Consider the following 22010-nt stretch of genomic DNA (forward strand, 5'->3'; position numbering starts at 1 on the left):
AAAACTTATCTCGTTGTTTCCTTGGCCACTATGACCAGCGGGGGCATTTTAAACTTTCCTGTTTATCGATGATTGGCAAAGCCTGGTCCTTTCCCGGCCTTTGGGAGTCAGAGATGTATCTCCAGCTCTTTTTGGGGTAGATGGACTAGTTTTCCATCTTCACACTTGTCAGAAAGAAATTCTGCCACTATGAACAATATTACAGTGGACATGTAGATGAATAAACACATATTCTCTGAAGTAATATTAAAAGAATATTTATGAAGGTGTTAATTTTATACATAGTTATTCCAACCATGCGTTTAACAATTTGCATGCTTTTTGTCTGGAAGAGCTGATTTGTATATACATGTTTGAATATTTACATACCATCATTAGATACCTGTGAATTCACGTATACGTGATTACTGGGGATCTAATTGTCAGAAAGGTTTGGTGAAGTTGAGAATAATGAGCGGAGGTTTTGAAGGTGTTTTGCAGTCTAAGGTTTGCTTGAGCTGTGGATCGACGATATTTCCTAGTCATGGTGGAGATAGGAGTATCTATTCTGAAAAGTGTGGTCAATATTTGACGCGTTCCTAGAAGATGTTTAATCATTTATATTCACTTCAGCCAAGCACAAGATCCAATATTTACCACCTGGAGAGAAAGGAACTTTTATGGTTATAAGGGATCTCGGCATCAATAAACCTTCATAAAAACATTGCAAATTAAAAAAGGCTTATGGGACTTCTTGTAAACTAAAGCTAGAATTTACTAAGTCCCGCCCAAGTGGCTAAAATAGCATAAGATCAGGAGAGACATTCTAAATGTTTAAGTCCCTGTTAGAATTTAGGAAGGTCTTGATCCTGTGTCTGATACAGGGTCACCGCTGCCTTACAGCAGCTCTGCTTCATAAACCCAAGATGTTCATTTCTTCGTCATAACAAATGCTTAAAAACCTTTGAGTGAATGTTGTGCTGCATTTTAAGGGAGGAGCTGCATGAAAAATAACAAATAAAATAGCCTAAGTACGCCAGGGCTATTTCCACAGCTTCGGAATTAACTCAGAACATCCTATTGGGGTAAAAGGAGGAATTTACTTATTTATCCTACAGGTGACCTGGCGCAATCCTTGAGAAGGTACAGTTGCCAAAATAGTTAATCTGACAATTCCTAAAGGGGGTTAACTGACAGCAATTTGCATTTATTATGGTAAAAGGGACCTTATGAAGGTACTGGAACATAATATAAAGGCACTGATTGTATGTCAGCGTGTGAATTGTGTGTCACCCGTCAGTAGGGGAAGGGAGGGGAAAACATCTTTACAATCTCATGACTTTTAATGATATGAAGCTGATTTTGTTGAGAATCAGTAAGTTGAAAATGACTTGAGAGTTTTGGAAGTGGGAGGTGGGGAATTAAAGGGGAAAAAAAAGAATACTGAATGCAATCTACAGTGCAATTCATTTGCTAATTACACATTGACATGAATTGAACAGTCCCAGAAGGGGGTGGTTTACAACAGAACTGTAAAACAATTTGCGTCTGTGCGTACCCACAATGGGATGAGATTCTAAGTGGATTTGTTTAATCAGGTTTATCATGAGGCCGTAGTTGTGCGACTCCTTTTTCCTCACATTTCATAATCTTGTGTGTTTCTGGAAGATTCCGCCTTGTGTCGGGATTAAAGATGTCAAGGCAGTGCTGGAGTGTGATGGAGAAGGAAAGTGAAACCTAAAAAAACCCAAGAAATGTCCTTATTAATGTCAGAGTGGATTGAATACTCGACTGTTTCTGGCTTTAGATTATCAGGATAAAACTGTCAGTTTCATGCAAACTGTGCTCTGAAATACAAATGCGTGTTTTTCCTGCTCCATAAGGAATCTGAAACGCTTCAGTAGATTCTTGCTGTCCATGTTAGAAAGGATACTGACAACTTAGACACACCACTAAACTAATATTACTATTATACAAAGAACATTCACTGGTAGTATTAGGATAGTGGTGGGTTTTCCTTTCTATGAGGATTTCAGATTTGTTGGTGCCCAACAGTTGCCACCACTTTTGTAACCATCTCATGACAGAACAAGGATAAAAATGAGGGGGGAATAAAAAGGAGGAATCAAACTTGGCAGTTTTGAAACAGGAATGTGTCCAGGTCTTATTCTTGTATTTACTTGTACTGTTACTGCTGCATTTTGTTATAAATTACCTGTTTAGTATAATTCTGACAGGTGAGTGAGCTCCGAGAGCAGAGTGGTTTTAAACATGTCACTACATCAGTTGTTTCGCCAGTGATGGATTCTTTTCAATACCTTTAAATCAAGCAGTTGTTTATCTTAAACATAATAACTAAATGCTGTTACTGTCTCATGTTATGGAGCTGTAACATTATTAAAAGGAGAAAAATGAGCTTTCAGACAAAACCTGCAGATGCAAGAAGTGACTTCAGTAGATTCCGAAGGACCAGGTGCCCCTGGATGTGTCACTGAGGGACTGTTTCCATGGGATGCAGAGTGACACTTGGTGACAACAGAAAAGATGAGATCAGGAGGAGGTTTCGCTTCATAATTTCTGTTTGAGGTGTCCTTTCAGCAGTTGTCCTAAAGAGAAAGGAAGAATTGGATATTAGGAGAGATTTCTTCATGGAAAGGGTTGTCGGGCATTGGAACAGGCTGCCCAGGGCAGTGCTGGAGTCACCAGCCCTGGAGGGGTTGAAAAGATGCAGAGATCAGGTTATTAGGTTATTTAGTGCCAGGGTTGGGTTAATGGTTGGACCTGATAACCTTGAGGGCCTTTTCCAACCAATGTAGGAATAATAGCAGGGATATAAGCTGTGAAAAGAAACCTAGTGCTGAAAATCTTCAGGGACAACCGTGTGATGGTGGTAGGAGGATTTCTAGCAAGATAAGCTGGCACTCGGTCTGTACAAAACACACTCCAGCCCTTGAGAAAGTGGGACTTTAGCCTACAAGGAGATGCGTTTGTTTGAGTAGTGTTTGGACTAAAACACAAGTAGCACTGGTTTTGTTTTGGAAATGGGTACAGAAGGAAGATAAGAGTAAAATACGGCTGGGCTGACTCATCGCAGGATATGCTGAGATAGTTCTGAATTCAACGTGGAAGGGTAAATATCTGTTTAGTTTAGGCTTTGTTTATTCTCAATGCTGCGGATAGGAGGGGGTTGGAATTCACTTTGCATAATTTGCTAAGTCTGTAGGTTAAAAAATCATTATTTTTTCAGCAAACAGTAATGAACCTTCTGCTTACCAGAGTGCTTGTTTGTTTTATTCTTCCTTTATAATGGTGCAAGATTGAAGTAAAATGTTTGTAATGGCCACTTTAAATTACCAGGTGGAGTCAAGGCGGGAAAACAAAACCAATAATGTATGGCTTTGTCCTTAACTATTTCTAAGGGACTGTCAGCCCAATATATGCTGCTCTTTAACTAAAAAAACCTTTGCAAGTGTTTTGTATGATTTCTTAAGTCCCGCTGTAAGTGGTGTTTGTATTGCGGCCTTCAAGTAACAAATGTTTTTATTTTCCGCTATTAAGATCACTAAAGATTTTAATTTTGGGCAATAATGACACAGTTTTGAATTGATAATCACTTGGGCTGGACAACAGGTTCCTAGTGTTGACCTTTTGAATGGCTGCTGAGGTGCTAGTCTGGCTGTTACAAAGCGTTTTGCAGGAGTAAAGAGGATTTCTTGCTTTAATTAAGACCATATGTGCATCCGTATCTTAGATGTTCAGTTACAGAGCTGATAAAATGTTGCAATTGTGGAAATAACCACCAAGTCCAGTAAGTAAGTCTTTGAAAGCACTTTTGGTTTTGCTTTCTATTTTGCTGTAGAAAGCACCCAAACATTTATTTTGTGCTGGAATGAAATAAACACTGAATATCTTCCTAGCGTGATAAGGTTACTGTTTGGACCCGGTATTCAGAAACACTTTTTATTAGTAAATCCCAAGTTTACTAAGTTGTAAAACACCTATAAATTCTAGTGTTTTCTTTGTGAAGTCTGCGTGGGTTAACATCTCGATAAACAGTTGTCTTGCATGTGAAATAGTCATAAAAACGAGCAAAAAAAGTTGAATGTGAACGCGTTGAATTCTTGATTTGTGTTCTAGTGAAAGGAAGCATTGAGTATTTATTAGAGAAGTCAGGTTTTAATTCTTCAAGAAAAAATTATGGAGGACTTGGATGCTTAAGCTGATGATACTTTGGCAATTTGTAGGTAGAACTGAGCACCAGCACCCTTCCCTTGGGAGAGCATCGCGTCTATTCGTATCACAGAATGTCAGGGGTTGAAGGGACCTGGAAAGCTCATCCAGTGCAGTCCCCCCATGGAGCAGGAACACCCAGATGAGGTTACACAGGAAGGTGTCCAGGCGGGTCTTGAATGCCATATCACTTCCCAAAGGTTAAATCCAGCCCTTGGAACAGTCACAAGAAACCACACCGATGTGCTTCTAAACCATAACCCACCTTTCTGTCCAAGTGGCCAAATGTGGCACTTTTGATCACCGGGAGGGCCACGTATCATTATTTTGTAGAGCCAGGAGGTGCCCCCACGCTTGCTGCTCATTGCGAACATTGCTGACTGATTTGTTTTCTGTGTTTATTCACAAATGCCACCTGCGTATTGCTGTCAGCATTTCAGTCCTTTTGGAGGAGAAGCTGAGCCAGATGTGCTGTTGTTCCTGTTGTTCGAGACACTGCTCGTCTTTCAGGCTGTTTCTCTTAGAAACAGGGCGTTCTGCCGTCACTGGGGTTTTAAGTACAGTCATTTGCCTTGCGTGGAGGAGTCCTAAATAATGCCAATCTTCACTATCTGGTATAACTTTTTCAGTCTAATACTTGAGCTGTTGCAAGCAATGCTGGAAATGCTTTCACATCTGAAAAAATGGCAGTGTTGCTGTTTGTTGCCAGGTGGTCAGGAATGGGAGAATTTTCCTTCCATTTTGTTCAGTGTGTTTGAATATTTTTTCCTTTATTTTATTTAAAAAAAAAAAAATCTCTGATACGCAATAAAAATTAATGTGGTTTTGTCATTTGTGCATGTAAATAAGGTGGGTTTGTTTTAATAATTGGTGGAGGAAGCACAGGTTCTTGTAGGATGCAGTTGACTGCACTGTTGCTTTAGGGTGACATGAGTTGTGTCCTGTTGACTCTGGTAACAGCAAATGAAGCGTGCAGAGTTTTTTTCTGACCTCTGTGCTTGTCTGTGTGCAAAGATCATAGAATATTTTTGGTTGGAAGGGACTTTTAAGGGTCATCCAGTGCCACCCCTGCCATGAGCAGGGACATCTTCACCAGCTCAGGTTGCTCAGAGCCCCGTCCAGCCTGGCCTGGGATGTCTCCAGGGATGGTTCATCTACCACCTCTCTGGGCAACCTGGGACAGGCTCTCACCACCCTCATTGTAACACATTTCTTCCTCATGTCCAGCCTGAATCTCCCCTCCTTTAGTTTAAAACTGTCACCCCTTGTCCTGTCACAACAGGCCCTGCTAAAAAGTCTGTCCCCATCTTTCTTACAGGTCCCTTTTAAGCACTGAAAGGCCACAATAAGGTCTCCCTGGAGCCTTCTCCAGCTGAACAAGCCCAGCCTGTCCCCATAGCAGAGCTGTTCCAGCCTCTGACAGGTGGAATTGAGTTCAAAATCCAAATCTGACAGTCCTGTCACACAGTTCTGACATTTGGCTGTGCTGAGATGTAACCGGGGATACGGTCTTGCAGAATCCCCCTGTTTAGTGTTAGCTTGTCTTCTCCAGAGGAGGAGAAGAACAGGGAAAACTTGGCAAAAAGAAAAATGCAGCAGTTGTTGGTGGTGTTCTGCTTCTCTAAGTTTAGCAGCGTTGGGGGTGGTTGTTAAAACAGGCTTTTGGGTCTTGAAAGCCTCTGAGCAGCGTTAGGTAACGTGGCGCTTCAGCCGGGCGAGTCCATCCGTGCTGCAGCTTCCAAAGCCAAAACACCCGGCTGAATTTAATCAGTCATTTAGGCAAGACTTGCGAAGTTCACTCACTGATAAACTCCAGGCCGTGTATTTAAATTGCGATTTGTGTCACGCTGAAGTTATATTACTGTATTCCACAGCGGCAAACCCAATCTCAGCATCAGCAGGACCTCGTTGTTTTGCCTCTGTAGAGAAACTTCTTGTGTCTGTTACGCAGCAGGGAGAACAATATAGAGGGTTATGGAAAGGCCGCATTATTCCCGGGGCCTCTCTGATGGTTTTCGCAGTTTCTATAGGATGTTAACAAATGTCCCATTGGAAAATGCTGCGACTGAATTTGATAAAGTATCGCCTTTTGTAATTCCTTCTCTGGATTTTTGCCAGCTGGCTTCCCGAGTGAGTGCCACCAACACTTTTATATGCTTACCCTTCAACATTTCCACAGAATCTGCTCTAATTAAAGAAGTATATTTGCAATATCATGGCCCTTTGCATAGTTATTCATGAAAAGGCTTTGTTGGAAACTTTTATTTCCCTGAAGTTTGTAGCATTAAAGGGAAATCAATATGGAAAGGGAAGAAGATTCATCTGGGTGGTCGCTAAGGCCTCTGTGGAAAGAAACAGGGCCCTGTTGTGGAGGGAAAGGAGAGATCGCGCATATGTGAGTGTTTTAAGTGGGATTCTGACTGGATTCAACTTGTTGATAGTCCATGGTACGGCTAAGGAAAAAAAGAGCTCCAAAATTTGCATCCTGAAGTCCAAAGTTTGCATCCCGTTAAAAGAACTGGTATACTTTTAACATGTATTTTCAGGAGAAGTGTAAATTTTCTGCACTGATAGCAAAATTAAATATTTATAGCTCTTAGAAATAAGACTGTTTATATTATTTTTTTCCCTATAAATTTCATTTGACTTAGACTTTCAGTGATTTGGGTCTTGGCTTGAGCTGCTCTCAGCAGTGGAGGGAAGGATGGTGGTGATGGAGACACTTTGGGCTATGAAGATACTGAGGGGTCTGGAGCATCTTTCTTATGAGGAGAGACTGAGAGAGCTGGGACTGTTCAGCCTGGAGAAGAGAAGCTAAGAGGGGATCTCGTCAGTGTTTATAAATATCTCAGGGTGGGTGTCAAGAGGATGGACCAGACTCTGTTCAGTGGTGCCCAATGACAGGATGAGGGGCAATGGGCACAGACTGAAACACAGGAGGTTCCATCTGAATATGAGGAGAAACTTCTTTCCTTTGAGGTGCCAGAGCCTGGCCCAGGCTGCCCAGAGAGGCTGTGGAGTCTCCTTCTCTGGAGACATTCAAACCCACCTGGACACCTTCCTGTGTGATCTGCTCTGGTGACCCTGCTTGAGCAGGTGGGTGGGACTGGATGATCTCCAGAGGTCCCTTCCAACTCCAACCAGTCTGTTGTCCTGTGAGACCCCTTTTCAGAGCTGTGTGGCCGTGTGTGGGATGGGGGTTCTGACCAGCTCTGCTTGTGGGGTTTCCCTCCTTCTCACACCCATTCTCCTTCTTTTGGGAACTTAGAGCTGTTGTATTTTACAATCTTGTCTCATCCCCCAGGTACTTAGCACCTGGGCAGGACTTAGTGTGAGCTTAAGCTCTAGCTCGAGGGGAGTAATCTTAATACAGGTACCTACTGCTGTACAGAAGGTTGGGGAACAACCTGTTGGAGAGCAGTGTAGGGGAAAGGGATGTGGGGGTCCTGGGGACAGCAGGATGACCGTGAGCCAGCACTGGGCCCTTGTGGCCAGGAAGGCCAATGGTACCTGGGGTGGGTTAGAAGGGGGTGGTCAGTAGGTCAGAGAGGTTCTCCTGCCCCTCTGCTCTGCCCTGGGGAGACCACACCTGGAATATTGTGTCCAGTTGTGGCCCCTCAGTTCCAGCAGGACAGGGAACTGCTGGAGAGAGTCCAGCGCAGGGCAACAAAGATGCTGAAGGGAGTGGAGCATCTCCCGTGTGAGGAAAGGCTGAGGGAGCTGGGGCTCTGGAGCTGGACAAGAGGAGACTGAAGGGTGACCTCATTCATGTTGATAAATATATAAAGGGTGAGTGTCAGGCGGATGGAGCCAGGCTCTTCTTGGTGACAACCAATGATAGGACAAGGGGTAATGGGTTCAAACTGGAACACAAGAGGTTCCACTTAAATATGAGAAGAAACTTCTTCACGTTGAGGGTGGCAGAGCCTGGCCCAGGCTGCCCAGGGAGGTTGTGGAGTCTCCTTCTGTGCAGACATTCCAACCCGCCTGGACACCTTCCTGTGTAACCTCATCTGGGTGTTCCTGCTCCATGGGGGGATTGCACTGGATGAGCTTTCCAGGTCCCTTCCAATCCTTGACATTCTGTGATTCTGTGATACTTGCTGTGCGTTTTGGGTTGTGGGGCTTGAATTTACAGCCAAGTTTAAACTTCTGTTCTGAAATTCTACTTTAGGATCGGATATAATCGTTCCGTAAGCTCATCTGTATGCTCAGTGTGACTTTAATGGGGCTGATCTGCGATACTAAGGATAAAATTCAGCTCAATGCTGGATCTTGACACAGCAAGATTCATGGTGAAAGTTTGCAATTTAGTAAATATTTACGAGGCATTTAGCAATTAGAGAGATGCTAAGGCTTCTCACCCTTTTTCTGTGATCAGTGATTAGCGAGATGGTGTGTTATTTCGGTTTATTTCTACTGCCAGGCTGTGATATTTTTGTTCTACCTCTACTGTTAATGTCCCAGGAAAAGATTAAAGGGAATGAGGATGGCTAAACAGTAAGAATCTGGAAAAAGAAGATAAGCTGATATTTCTGGGGTAAATGGAAAACTGAGGAAAAGGAGAATGAGGTAACTAACAGAGAACTGGAGGAAAGATGCAGGAAAGCTTTTAAAGAATTCAGTGTGATGGAAATGTCAGTTTAAGAAAAAAATCGCCTTTCAGATGTCACAGGAACCCTTTCTAGGTTCTCTTATTTGGCAATATCGTTTCTCAAACTGAAAATACTCAGCTTTAATTTTCTGCTACATAAAAGAATGTAGAAGAAAAGGCTTATTGTTCATACAAGGCTGACAGGCTAGTGATAAAGTGATTCTTTTTCAAGGTAGTATTTTTTTAACCCATTAGTGGCATTTTAGCCGTCCTCAGTACTTGTGTGTAATTCTTTAAATAACTGGGAGTTGTCACATCTGTACACAGGACACAAACAAATGGCTGTTGTTCACCCTTGGGGTGTGTTATGGTGGCAGGTGGTGTCACCGTACGGTGATTCGGGTGGGAAAGGACATCTGGGCGTCGTCTGGTCAAGTCTGGAGGATCTTCAAGGATGGAGATTTCACTCTATCACTGTAATTCTGAAGATTTAGGAGGAATTATCCCATTGCAACTTGGATCTGTTGCCTCTGGTGCTATTGGAGGCCTCTATCTAGTGCAGTGCCTCAGGGGTCAGTACTGGGGCCTATATTATTCAATATATTCATTAATGATTTGGACAAGGTAATAGAGTGACTGTCAGCAAGTTTGCTGATGACACGAAGCTGGAAGGAGGGGCTGACACTGGAAGCTGTGCTGCCATCAGAGACCTGGACAGGCTGAGTTGGGCGGGGAAAAATTTAATGAAATATAACAAGGGCAAGTGTAGAGTCTTGAATCTGGGCAGGAACAACCCCAGGTTCCAGTAAAAGTTGGGGAATGACCTGTTAGAGAGCAGTGTAGGGGAAAGGGACCTGGGGGTCCTGGGGACAGCAGGATGACCATGAGCCAGCACTGGGCCCTTGTGGCCAGGAAGGCCAATGGTACCTGGGGTGGATTAGAAGGGGGTGGTCAGTAGGTCAGAGAGGTTCTCCTGCCCCTCTACTCTGCCCTGGGGAGACCACACCTGGAATATTGTGTCCAGTTGTGGCCCCTCAGTTCCAGCAGGACAGGGAACTGCTGGAGAGAGTCCAGCGCAGGGCAACAAAGATGCTGAAGGGAGTGGAGCATCTCCCGTGTGAGGAAAGGCTGAGGGAGCTGGGGCTCTGGAGCTGGACAAGAGGAGACTGAGGGGTGACTCATTAATGTTTATAAATATGTAAAGGGTGAGTGTCAGGAGGATGAAGCCAGGCTCTTCTCAGTGACAACCAATGATAGGACAAGGGGTAATGGGTTCAAACTGGAACACAAGAGGTTCCACTTAAATTTGAGAAGAAACTTCTTCATGGTGAGGGTGCCAGAGCCTGGCCCAGGCTGCCCAGGGAGGTTGTGGAGTCTCCTCCTCTGCAGACATTCCAACCCGCCTGGACACCTTCCTGTGTAACCTCATCTGGGTGTTCCTGCTCCATGGGGGGATTGCACTGGATGAGCTTTCCAGGTCCCTTCCAATCCCTGACATTTTGGGATTCTGTTGAAGGTCCTTATCCTGTTGTGCATGCGCAGCTTTTGAAATCAATGAAATCCTACTTTCAACTAACACTATGTGTCAAAAAAACATGAAATCATTATAGAAGGTGAGTACATTTGGAGGAGACATTCCTCCTTTCCAGCACTCCTGTTAAGAATTTTACATGGTGTTTCTTGAGGCAGCAGATTCAGGTGTTTCAGTGAACACATTCTATTAATCCATGAACTTTTCATTCCCCCCTTTTTTGGGGGTTAATTTTATCAACAGAGGGAAGATGGGACCCTGCGCTCAGTGGAAAAGAGTTCTGCCAGTTTTAGCAGATTGTGTAATTGTGGTTTTACATCTTGGCCTTGTTGTGTGTTAGAGTAAGAGCTGCAATGTAAAACTAAGGAGATGGGGAGTGTGATTTTACAGTGTTAGTGATTATATCTGTTCATCACAGGGAAAGCCAAAGCAGGTAGAAAATAGTCTGTTTGGAAAACTAGAAATGGGTGAGCTCGGGAGGTGCTGTTAATAGAGATGCTGCATCGGTTCCTGTTTCAGATAGTGCAACAAGATGTGCTTTCTGCAAAAACAAACCAAACTTGCCAAAATGAAGGAAGGAAAAGAACCCAAAATGAAGAAAAAACGCATCCAGAAACACACGTACACAAAAAAAGCCCATGAAACAAACAACTAAAACAACCAACCAAAAAACGTACGTTTCATTGGTATTTTTATCCACTCTTTATGAGAGCATCCTACAGGATACCTAGAGATGCTCACTGTGGTTGGAGACAAACTGTGTATATATGAAGATTATAGTGCTGTCACTCACCTTTTCAAAGGTGGAAAAGGAAATAATGAGATGCTGTTATTATTATTATCATCATTATTATTATTATTATTTTACATGTATTTTTCACTGCTTGACAAATATGGTCCTAACTACACAGTGGTTTCACTCCCAAGTAGTTTGCTGTTGTAACTCAGTGTATATTCACATTCAACCTTGAAAACGACTTAAATTTGTCTGGATTTAGAATTTAGATGCGATCCTTTGCCTTTATCATCCGACTTGGCACTTCATAATAACCCTGCAACAATTTTGCACAGCGGTTTGATACATTTTCTGTATAACACACAGAATCTGAGCCTATATAATCTCAGTAGTAGTTAGTGTGATATTTCTGATATGGTAGATTATTAATATGAGGAAATTCTGGGCACTAGTGTCGCCGCTCTATCAAATATTAATCTGAGGACTTTAATGGTACCTGGGTAGTTATGGTTCCTATCCACAAGTTACCTGATGTTCCATAAACAGCGTTCACGGACAAGAAGCTTAAATAACAGGTCAATTTTAAAGTTACCTTTAAAAATAAATTGTCATCTGACAACTTTTTACATTTATTTTCCATGTTATTTGTTTTTTTCCCAAATGCATAATGACTTAAAATAGAATTTGGGATTAAAGTGATATATGTGTGGGCTTCATGTAGAGAGGAAGGAGGTTGGGCTTTGAGAGAACAGCAGCATGTAATAGAAGACTTGGGTGGTTTGAGGTGCTATTTCAACCCTTCTGCAGGTCCCAAAAGACAATGTGAATGTCAGGCTGGAGTTTGTAGCCCTCAAGATATATGTATTTATTATTTATTCCAAATATATGGATATAAACCAGTATTTGCAGCTGACAGAAGTCCTCTCTTTTCATACTTTGCTTCCCTGACTTTCTCACCTGTAAAAAGGGAATTTAGCCCTTGCAAAAGGCTCTTCTGAGGTTATAGAAAACAACTGCTGAGCCTAAGAAGGAATTATTGTTGTGTGGTATTAGTGCTGGGGGTTCTTTGTATTTTTATTTGTATTTTAGGTCGATATTCCTGTACAAAATCTGTCCGTCATTTGAAAAATCTCCCTGAATGCTATCTTAAAAAAATCCTCTAGTTATCTGCTAATTGAATTCTGACCTATTGTTTCTTTAGCCTCAGCTTCACCTCTTGTCGTGTCCTTTGTTTCAATGCTATGACACCAACAAGTCCCTGAGAAGCCAACTCATCCCCTTTAAACTGTATCATGATAGCAAGTTGCTTATATTCTGTTCATTCTGTCAAGTAAACCAATTGGTGTTAATTACTGCTTTGGTTGCTCACGTTATTTGGGCACACTGTCACACTCAATAGCACATTTTCTGGCTGGTTTTTATTTAGTTTTGGTGACAGTATTATTAAGATTATCATTAAGCCGTGTAATGAGATACAGCCTTTATTCTGCAGTGTAATGGCAGGGGAGGGCAGGCACAGTTTTGCAATTAATTCAAGAGAGGTAAACAAATAGAAATCAATCTATCTGAAAGTGGATTAGCCAATCCCCTGGTGCTCTTTGCTATGGGATGGCAAGGCCAAAACTGAAGCATTTACAGTGAAATTCATGTTGACCGGGGGGGGGGGGGATTATTTTTCCATCTTTGCCAAATGTTGCAAAACAGTGTTAACACCAAAATAATCTACGTCGCTAGTTGCTGCATAGTTTGGTATGTCTTTGTCATATATTGTGCTATATGTTTCCCTTATGGATAAGCAGAGGTCTCTTTAGCAACCGCAGTTTGGTAGATTAACAGTTAAAATAGTGTCTTTGCTTTTGGAGGCAAGAAGTTAATCTTTAACTGCGTATTTTTGGCGTGTTACTGAAAATCATTTGGAATCCTGGCCCTGCTGCTATTTTCAGGGTTTGCTGTGGGGCTCTTTTCAGCAAAAATAGGAGCTAATCAATGGGTGTTATATCCATGGAGTTAAGTGCTTGACTTAAATAGACTGATTTTAAAAAGGTAAGGATCTTTCCAACGCAATCTGACAAGTTGCTGCAGCCTCATCTGTGTTTCTTCGTGTGCGTTTGGCCCCAGTTCTGGACATAAGCTTCAATAAGGGTTGTGTTATGCGGAAGAACAGTGTGTGGTTTGGGTTTGTCTTGCTTGGTTGGTTTTAGTTTTTAGTTTGGTTGGTTTTAAATGCACTTCATAAGCTTTTCCCTTTGAAATCAGGTTTAACGTAGAACAGATCACGGTTGTTTATCTTCTGGCCTTTCATCAATAGCGTCTTCTTTACAATTATTATCTTGACTTATACCCCCAAAAATATAGGACTCCTGGGCATCTCCCAACTGTGCTCCATGTAAAGTTTTATGTAAAGCGTTTGGAAATACTGGACTCTGAAGTATTTCAGGAAAGTTGCTTCCAAAGTTCTTGAAATAAATGAGGTCCCCCTGGGCACAGAGACATGGAGTTCGGTGCCGATAGTTGTTCATCTGATGTTTGATGGGCTTCTTGTTTCCTAAAACCAATGGTTGGCGTTTGGAGTTTGGTTAATATTTATTCCTTACGTTGCTGTCCTTAAAGAACTGTGTTCTTAATGCGCATCTGCTTTTTATAAAACACAATCACAGCATTATTTCTTAAAAAAGGGATCATGAGGGCACTTGGTGGAGATATGTTAAGTGTGACCTTTCACTGTTGTCTTCAAAAATGACACTGGTTTTCCTTACATATTGTCCTTTATCCCACTTTTTTTGACTTCATGAGTTACCCAAAGAGATGAATGTGCCAAACACGCTGTGAATTGTTGCGGTGGCTTTTACTGGTGTCTCTAGCGAGCCACGATGGGAAAGTGGTTGTGCATGTTGAAAAGCTGATAGGTTGACATGGAACATCACAAATGCGCCCGTAGTAATTTCATTCATTGTTACAAATGCGATTCTCTTCATCTGCTTGTCGTATACATATATGCAGAAAGCCGAACAGATTTAAGCATGACTGGGTGTCAGATGATTGTTACAGATTCAGCATGGTGGTGGAAATGTTGGTTGTTATGAGAGATTATTGTGAGTTTGGGGAATCTCCTCTGTGTGTGGATGCTTGAAACGTGATGAGAACCTCTTGGTGTCTATCTGAGCTGTGAGCATCATCAGTCTCGAACATCCATTCTGTTTCCTTTATTTGGACTCCTTGAATTCTGCAGTTCTTCATATTTATTAATGTATAAGCTTCCTATTAAACTGAATATTTGGATGTAGATACTTTTGACACTGATGGTGGTGAAACAGTGGACCAGGTTGCCCAGAGAGGTGGTGAATGAACCATCCCTGGAGACATCCCAGGCCAGGCTGGACGGGGCTCTGAGCAACCTGAGCTGGTGAAGATGTCCCTGCTCATGGCAGGGGTGGCACTGGGTGAGCTTTGGAGGTCCCTTCAACCCAAACTATTCTGTGACTGCATGATAATCCTCATCAGTGTGTTTTGCTGTTGTTTGTTTGGTTGTTTTGCTTTTAAATCAACTTGCAACAACCACAATATAATTTCTATCTGTTCTCGTAAGGATGCTTAATACTGATCTAAATGTTGGTGGTCAGTTTGTATTCTATAAGAAGAACTCAAAGGAAATAGAGTTGTTTCACTGGCTGCTGAGCCTGTGGGCCTGTGTTTTTACCAATTCTCCACACTGTCTGCAAAATCAAATTAAGAAACAGTGCAAAATTGCGCAAAGCTTTTTTTTTTATCCTCTCTCCAAGGCATTTAAATTCAGAATTAATTCAGGAGAAAAGCTTAAAACAAACAAACAAAAAAGCACTAAAAAAACCCCACCAAACAAAAATACTTTAAGTTCAGCGGAGTTGGTCACGGAGTGGGAACACTGGTCTTGGTGACAACTTTCTTAAAGGGGACGGGGCAGCTTTGCTACACAGGCAAAAAGCTGTAATTAGGTATTCATTTGATTGAAAGGAGAAGAGTGTCCTATAAGAGGTGCTTTGATGGGGATTTGAGCAGAATTACAGATCACTTCTGTGTGTCACTGCCTCTCTGGTTCATCTTAGACTCTGAAAATACAACCTGAAATTGTCTTGGTAAGAAGGTAAGATTCATCCCTTTAGGACCAATATGTACTTCTCTCACTATAACTTCTGTATTTCATGTAGGTGTGCAGATTCGTTAGGGTGATTGTCTGTTTAGAAAGATCAGAGATGGGTTGTGCATATGTGAAAAAGCATCGGTGCAAAGCACACATTGCGGCAGAGGTGATAAAAGCTGCGGTTGTCAGAGTATCTGCAAGGGGCAGGCGCAGAACCACAGGCTGGTTGGGGTTGAAGGGACCTCTGGAGATGATCCAGTCCAACCCACCTGCTCAAGCAGGGTCACCAGAGCAGATCACACAGGAAGGTGTCCAGGTGGGTTTGAATGTCTCCAGAGAAGGAGACTCCACAACCTCTCTGGGCAGCCTGGGCCAGGCTCTGGCACCTCAAAGCAAAGAAGTTTCTCCTCATGTTCAGATGGAACCTCCTGTGTTTCAGTCTATGCCTGTTGCCCCTCATCCTGTCATTGGGCACCACTGAACAGAGTCTGGTCCATCCTCTGACACCCACCCTGAGATATTTATAAACATTGATGAGATCCCCTCTCAGCTTCTCTTCTCCAGCTGAAGAGCTCCAGATCTAGGAAGATACAGGAGCTGTGAGAGGAGGGAATTCCAGTGTGAGTAAAGTCCTTCAGCTGTGACAATGACACTTCTTTAAGTCAAATGTCCACTTTGGAGATGCTGGGAGATGCAGGAAGAGACGTCCTGGTCGGCATTCACACTGCATGTACCCTAGGGTGGACTAAGATGTACTTGTATGAACAGGAGCAGTGAAGATGATACAAAGCACATAAATAATGTTTGCATTTGCTTTTTGGAGGCTGCTGCCCTGTAGTGTGGTACATGACAGGGCAGTACCTTCTTCAGTGTCCTCGCTTGGTACCTGTGTGGAGGGACAGTGTCAGCTCTGTTACGTGGTGAGGCACCCAACAGCCTTCCTGTGGATCTTTACGACATAGTAATTAGATGTTTGTGCTTCATTTATGGAGTTATAAAGAAACACAGTTCATAGAATCATAGAATATTTTTGGTTGGAAGGCACCTCCAAAGCTCATCCAGTGCCACCCCTGCCATGAGCAGGGACATCTTCACCAGCTCAGGTTGCTCAGAGCCCCGTCCAGCCTGGCCTGGGATGTCTCCAGGGATGGTTCATCCACCACCTCTCTGGCCAACCTGGGCCAGTGTGAGCGCTGGTGTTGATGCCAGTACAGTCACATCGTGGTAGGTGGTTTTTCTTGGATGTCTTTGTATCTGCACTGTGCTTTCACTCCAGTACCTGATTACATCTTGCAATTAGCACATGCCTTGTATAAGACTCAGAGTGATTCAAACCGCACATGATGGTGGTGAAGTGGGTTTATTTTTGCTAGTAGACACTTGGGGAAGGAGTAGAGCAGGACACGTCCAGAACATCCCGGTGTTCTACCAGGTTTTGATGTAGGAAGAGCAGCTGAGAGAAATCCTTAAAGCTGTGACCTTGCTCAGGAGAGCACAGAAGTGGAAGGTGGCTGGAAAGGGTGACTGTGAGATGGTGGCATTAATCAGGGAATTCAGTCCCAAAAACATGAAAATCAGCGAGCTACAAGATGGCAAAGCTCAAGAAACTCGGAGAAGTGGGAGACGTGACTCAGAGTTGTCACAGATGCAGATAAAGAGGACTTAAGATGAGGTGGCAGTTTAAGGGCATTTTTCATTACAGAGACAAGCACAGACTGTCCCAGTTCAAATGAAGGATGGAAAATAGAATAACTCACTCACTTGAGAAGTTTCTCCAGCACAAGAAGGAAGGAAGCCTGCAGAAAACCTGACCTAGTTTCCTATGGAGATAATTTGAGCAGGGATACGTCTAAAATAACATTTTTGCTTCTTTGATATTTTTATTATTGCTTTTAATTTTTTAAAATTAGTTTTTTTATGTTCTGCGACTTGCACTTGCCAGAACATGCACCCAGCAGTGGCTGTGGGGAATACAAAGAATCGGTGAGTCTTGTAACAAAAGGAAGACAATGGATTTGCTTTGCTGTTCTGCAGGAAAAGCAAGTTACCAACTTCTGACACAAAAATATTGTATTAAACTGGGGGAAGGGAACCTTGTATCAGTCCTTGGCTGAGGCTTTAATTGAGAGCAGATGGCAAATTCAATCGCTGGTTGCTTAGTGGCTGGTGTGAAACTGTACAACTTCAGAGCTCCGAGCCGTTACCTTTGACATAAGTAAATAAGCTTCTAAAACATGGATTTAATACTTAGGCTGCCTGATTCATAATGTCTAATTTCAGTTTTCAGAAAGGAACATGGAAGCCTAAGAAATATTGCGAGAAACCAAGGAAACGGATGATATCCAGCAGAGTTTTCTTTTTCAGGAAATAAAACGTGTCCAAGAAACTCAACTTATATCTGTAACCTGGTAACAAGGAGAGGGAAAACTAGTAGGTTACCATGAGCTGAAGTGAAGCTTTTGAGGCTCTAAACTAGGAAAAAAAACGTGTTCTGCGTATAAACTATAACATGGGTGCAGAAGCTTTTGTATCGATAACTCAGGGCCTTGGAGGGGGCATGGCAGGACAGGCTTGAGTGAGAATATACTTAATCCACAGGTACTGAAATAAAAGACATACTGGGTGTTTCCACTAAATATAGAAAGGGGCTGGATGAGCTAAATGTATATCCTGTGATTTTCGTGCTATTCGCTCAGACTATTCCAAAAGTTGATGGAATAATGGACTGCAAAAGCGAACAGGGTAGGACAGCCCGTTGTTTCGCTGGGCTGTAGAAAACCCTGAGATTTTTGTAGCAGTTAGATTTGACTCTCTGTGCCTGTTCAGACGTTCCAAGGTGACAGCTGATTTGCTGTACCCTGGTTTGGCAAGACTTGGTCTGAACTGCTGTGTAAAGCCTTGAGCGCTGGGTTTGGATTCAGGAGCTTTCCAAGGAGCAGGGGGTAAGAAATCGGACTAGAAAACTCAACCCACACTAAAAGACTGGATCCTGATTTGATTTATTTCTATATCTGTCTGTAGTTTCTGTGACTGATGTGACTGCATTTCAACAGGTAGTTTGCCAGCATAAATCACGGTAGTGCTGCTATCAGCATACATTTCTTTAATATAGAAAAGATGTGTTGATGTGGTTCGTTCTGCGTGTAGTTAATCTATGTATAGTCACTTCTTTTCCATTCTTCCCACCTCTTCTTGCTACTGTATTATCAAACATGGCTGTGGGGTCTCTGAATGTGAGATACAGCGATGGGTGTTTAGAAGTATCAGCTTCATTCAGACCACAGGCATCAGAAGATCCATCAGCTCCTTTCGATGAGGCTCTTGATATACAACAGTCAGTGTGTAAGTCCACAGTAAGTTGCTGCTGTGCTGTCTGTGTCTGCAATGCTATGAAATTATTTAAAATAAATTCAGTAAAAACCATAGTGGAGTTGGCTGCTGATCTTAGCAACCAGTGAATCTGGGAACTGGGCGATCTTACCCTTTGGAAGTGCCGTGTGTACAATTAAGCAAATTGCAGATGTCTTTATGTGTAGTATAGTAGTTTTACCTAGAGTTGGTAATTGAGGACGTGCCAAAATAATTGGAAAAGATGACAGGAAGGGGTTTTTTTTGCTCTATTTTAGGCTGTGAGGTTCAGGAAGAAGGAACTGAGGAAGCTGCTGGGAGGTTGCAAATAACACAAATAACGTTACAAAACGCTGCTTTGCAAGGTGGAGAGAGTGGACGGTTTTGGTTGGGGTTTTTGTTTTCTTCCGCTTGAAACACGCTGGGGTGGTCCCAGTAGAGTTGTAATGGGCAAGAGAGAGGAAAAGGAGATTCACCCTTTTAGGCTGGGAAGGAAACAAGATGTTTTGGGTGTGGAAAGGGCTGATAGACCTATGGGGAGAGGCTGAGGGAGCTGGGCTTGTTTAGTCTGGAGAAGAGGAGGCTTAGAGCTGAGCTCAGCACTCTCTAGAACTACCTGAAGGGCAGTTCTAGCCAGGTGGGGATTGGTCTCTTCTCCCAGGCAGTCAGCAATAGGACAAGGGGGCATGGGCTTCAACTCTGCCAGGGGAAATTTAGGCTGGAGATTAGAAAGCAATTCTGTTCAGAGAGAGTGGTCAGGCATTGGAATGGCTGCCCAGGGAGGTGCTGGACTCACCGTCCCTGGAGGTTTTTAAACTGAGATTGGACATGGCACTTAGTGCCATGATCTAGTCAATGGACTGGAGTTGGACCAAGGGTTGGACTTGATGATCTCTGAGGTCTTTTCCAACCCAGTCCATTCTGTGATTCTGTGATAGTGGAGTCCAGAGAGCAGGAGTGGGGGTGGGTGCCTCCGTGCACAGAAAGTCCCATTATTTCAGCCTAAAAGAGGATAAATTAGAGCTGTAGGCTTCTCCTTCCTCCCTTCAGCCCTCTTGACCTGCTGCCGTGGGTTCATAGGTAACCAAGTTTCGCCACTTGCAACCACATCTTCCCACTCGTCTCCTGAAAACCCGTGGTTGTTGCTGCTTCCCCAACCCCACACAGGAGCCGGTGAACCTACAACTGCATAAAACTCACATGAGGCGACTGAAGCCTGATGTCAAAACATAGGAATAAAGATACTGAGACGTTTGCGGTTATCTGGTTGCAGTGGCCTTGCAAGTTTTGTTGCTTCACATTTGGATTATCTGCCCTCTGTCTCCACAAGTAACACTTAGTGTGTTTGCTCAGCTGCAGGATCTTCTTAATCTTTCTTTCCTTCAGTTTTCTCCCAGAAACAGGGAGGAATAATCTCACTGCGGAGAAATTTAGTGAAGATTTGATTGCGAGAGCTTCCAGTGCTTGCTTTTTTTTTCCCTGGGATAACATGTTTGTAGCAGTAGCTGGAAGAGAACTGAATGTGCAGGATTAAGCTTGAGGCCCCAGTTTCCTGTATAAGGGGAGAGGAGCTCAGGAACCCGAGACGCCGGCCAAAAGGAAAAAAGGGTAATGGCCAAACATAGACACCGCGGTTTGCTGCCTGTCAGCTGCTGGGGGACACGAGGGACATTGGGGACAGTCACTGTCAGAGCAAATTCGCCCTTTCGCTGAGCCGAACGCGGGAGGTTTGTGATTTTTAACAGTTCAGAAAGTAACGGGAAAGGGTTTTCTTTCTGGGAGGGTTGAGGTTAAAAGAGCTTCTTGTATGAGTTTTATTATTGGAGATGAAAGCAAACGTCGAGAAGCAGGAGAACAGGAGAAAGAATAACAGCAGGAATTGGCCGGTCTGCAGTCAAAGAGCCGCAGGTTTGAACACCCCAAAGCCCAGTGACATGGGAGGGCTGTTCCCAAAGCCTCGCGGGGACCTCGGGGCCCTTGGAAAGCTCACTTAGGAATGTGATTAGTTTTTCATTGTGTCTTTCAAGTTTACAGCTCGCTCCACAATCTCTGATCTGGGAAGGGCCAGGTGGGGTTTCCAAGCTCATTCATTGCAAATCAGGCACTCGAGAGCCTCAGTTTCCCGTGTCGGGCACCTTGGGTTTCTCTTTTTGTGTAGAGCCGCCTGGAAATCCAACCCCAGAGCGAAACCTTGGAATGCCGATAACTTAAAATTGAAGGGGTTTGTAGTAAGTTAGGTAAAGGAGAACTCTTTTTTTCCTACTCTCTTTTCTATGGTGACGAGCCAAGTACCCGCTCTTGTGTGGAATGTGATACCTTAGAGAAATTAAAAGATATATTTAAAGGATAATAGGGCTGAAAGTTGAATTAAACCTGTTGTTGCAGTTGAGTCAGAGAATCACAGAATGTTAGGGATTGGAAGGGACCTCAAAAGATCATCTACTCCAATCCCCCTGTCCGTAACATTTCTTCCATTGCCTTAATAAAAATGACTCTTTTGCCCTTGATATCACTCCCTCCTTCTACCGATCCTCCCAACGCGTGGAAAATTAAGACAAGGAAGTTCGTTTGCTCCATTTGTCCTTTGAAGGCTCCAGGGAAGCGAGCTCGGCGATAGCGCCAGACGCAAACACAAATACTTCCATGGCAGCGGGATAATTGAACTCCTTGCTTTCTGATTTCTGAAACATCTGGGCTCGTATTCCGCAGTCGGTTTATTTTTATTGAAGCCTGAGGAGGACTAAGGAGCCCTGAGGCCGTCGCGGGAGCCGGCAGAATAAGATTTAAGACAAGTAGCACAAGATTGATGCTGTTCTTAGAAGGTCTCTTCTCTTCCTAGAAGTTCTCATCCCTTTGACGGGTGGTTATTTTGCTCTCTTACATGATGTTTTTTGCTTCTGCAAATGGTTTTGCCTGTGGGATTGGGTTATATTTACGGAGCCTATTAGTGATGCGGACTGGAGATGCCCACTTGAAATCAGGATTCTCTTGTCTCCTTCACATAAACAAATCAGTTTTCATGAATGGCTGAGAAAATCTGTTCCGCTTGGGATTATAACCCTGAGTTATGGACCAAAATGTGTTATACTCCTTATTGTGGGTATGGTAAGTGATTATCTTTATAAAGCCATACACCATTGTTTTAGAATTGGGCTGATAGATGGTGAAATATGTTCTTACAGCTTAATTATGGGAAAGCAGGAGCTAATGGTTTACCCTGATTTAAATGTGCACATGCGTCTTTTCAAAGTAATAGGGCAAATATAATACTGTTTGTGGGGGCTTAAAAAGGAGGTGTTTTTTCTCTAATATTAAATTCTTAATGTATAATTCATGAGGAAAGCAAAGCTGAGAGCTTTTTTCCTCCCCTTGGTAGAAATGAACTTGAAGAATACATTATATGCACAGAAAAAAAAATATATAAGGGACTTCATCTCTTGCCAATACCAGAGTGGTGCATGCAAGTACCATTGGA

At 43.1% G+C, this 22010-nt stretch overlaps 1 protein-coding gene across 6 annotated transcripts in view; it reads left to right on the forward strand.

Moving 5' to 3' along the window:
• Window positions 1-22010, forward strand: part of CTDSPL (CTD small phosphatase like) — an 86643-nt gene that overhangs the window by 7914 nt on the left and 56719 nt on the right. For 3 of the 6 annotated variants that reach the window (XM_065050347.1, XM_065050348.1, XM_065050349.1), the window contains exon 1: window positions 21598-21640. The exons of the other annotated variants lie outside the window; for them this stretch is intronic. In XM_065050347.1, coding sequence (XP_064906419.1) covers window positions 21613-21640 — 28 coding nt within the window. In that variant the 5' untranslated portion in view covers window positions 21598-21612. Of the gene's footprint in view, window positions 1-21597; window positions 21641-22010 lie in introns of those variants that run through there. 6 annotated transcript variants of the gene reach the window in all.

Source organism: Columba livia, chromosome 2 (genome assembly GCF_036013475.1).
Source record: "Columba livia isolate bColLiv1 breed racing homer chromosome 2, bColLiv1.pat.W.v2, whole genome shotgun sequence".
NCBI classification, from domain to species: Eukaryota; Metazoa; Chordata; class Aves; order Columbiformes; family Columbidae; genus Columba; species Columba livia.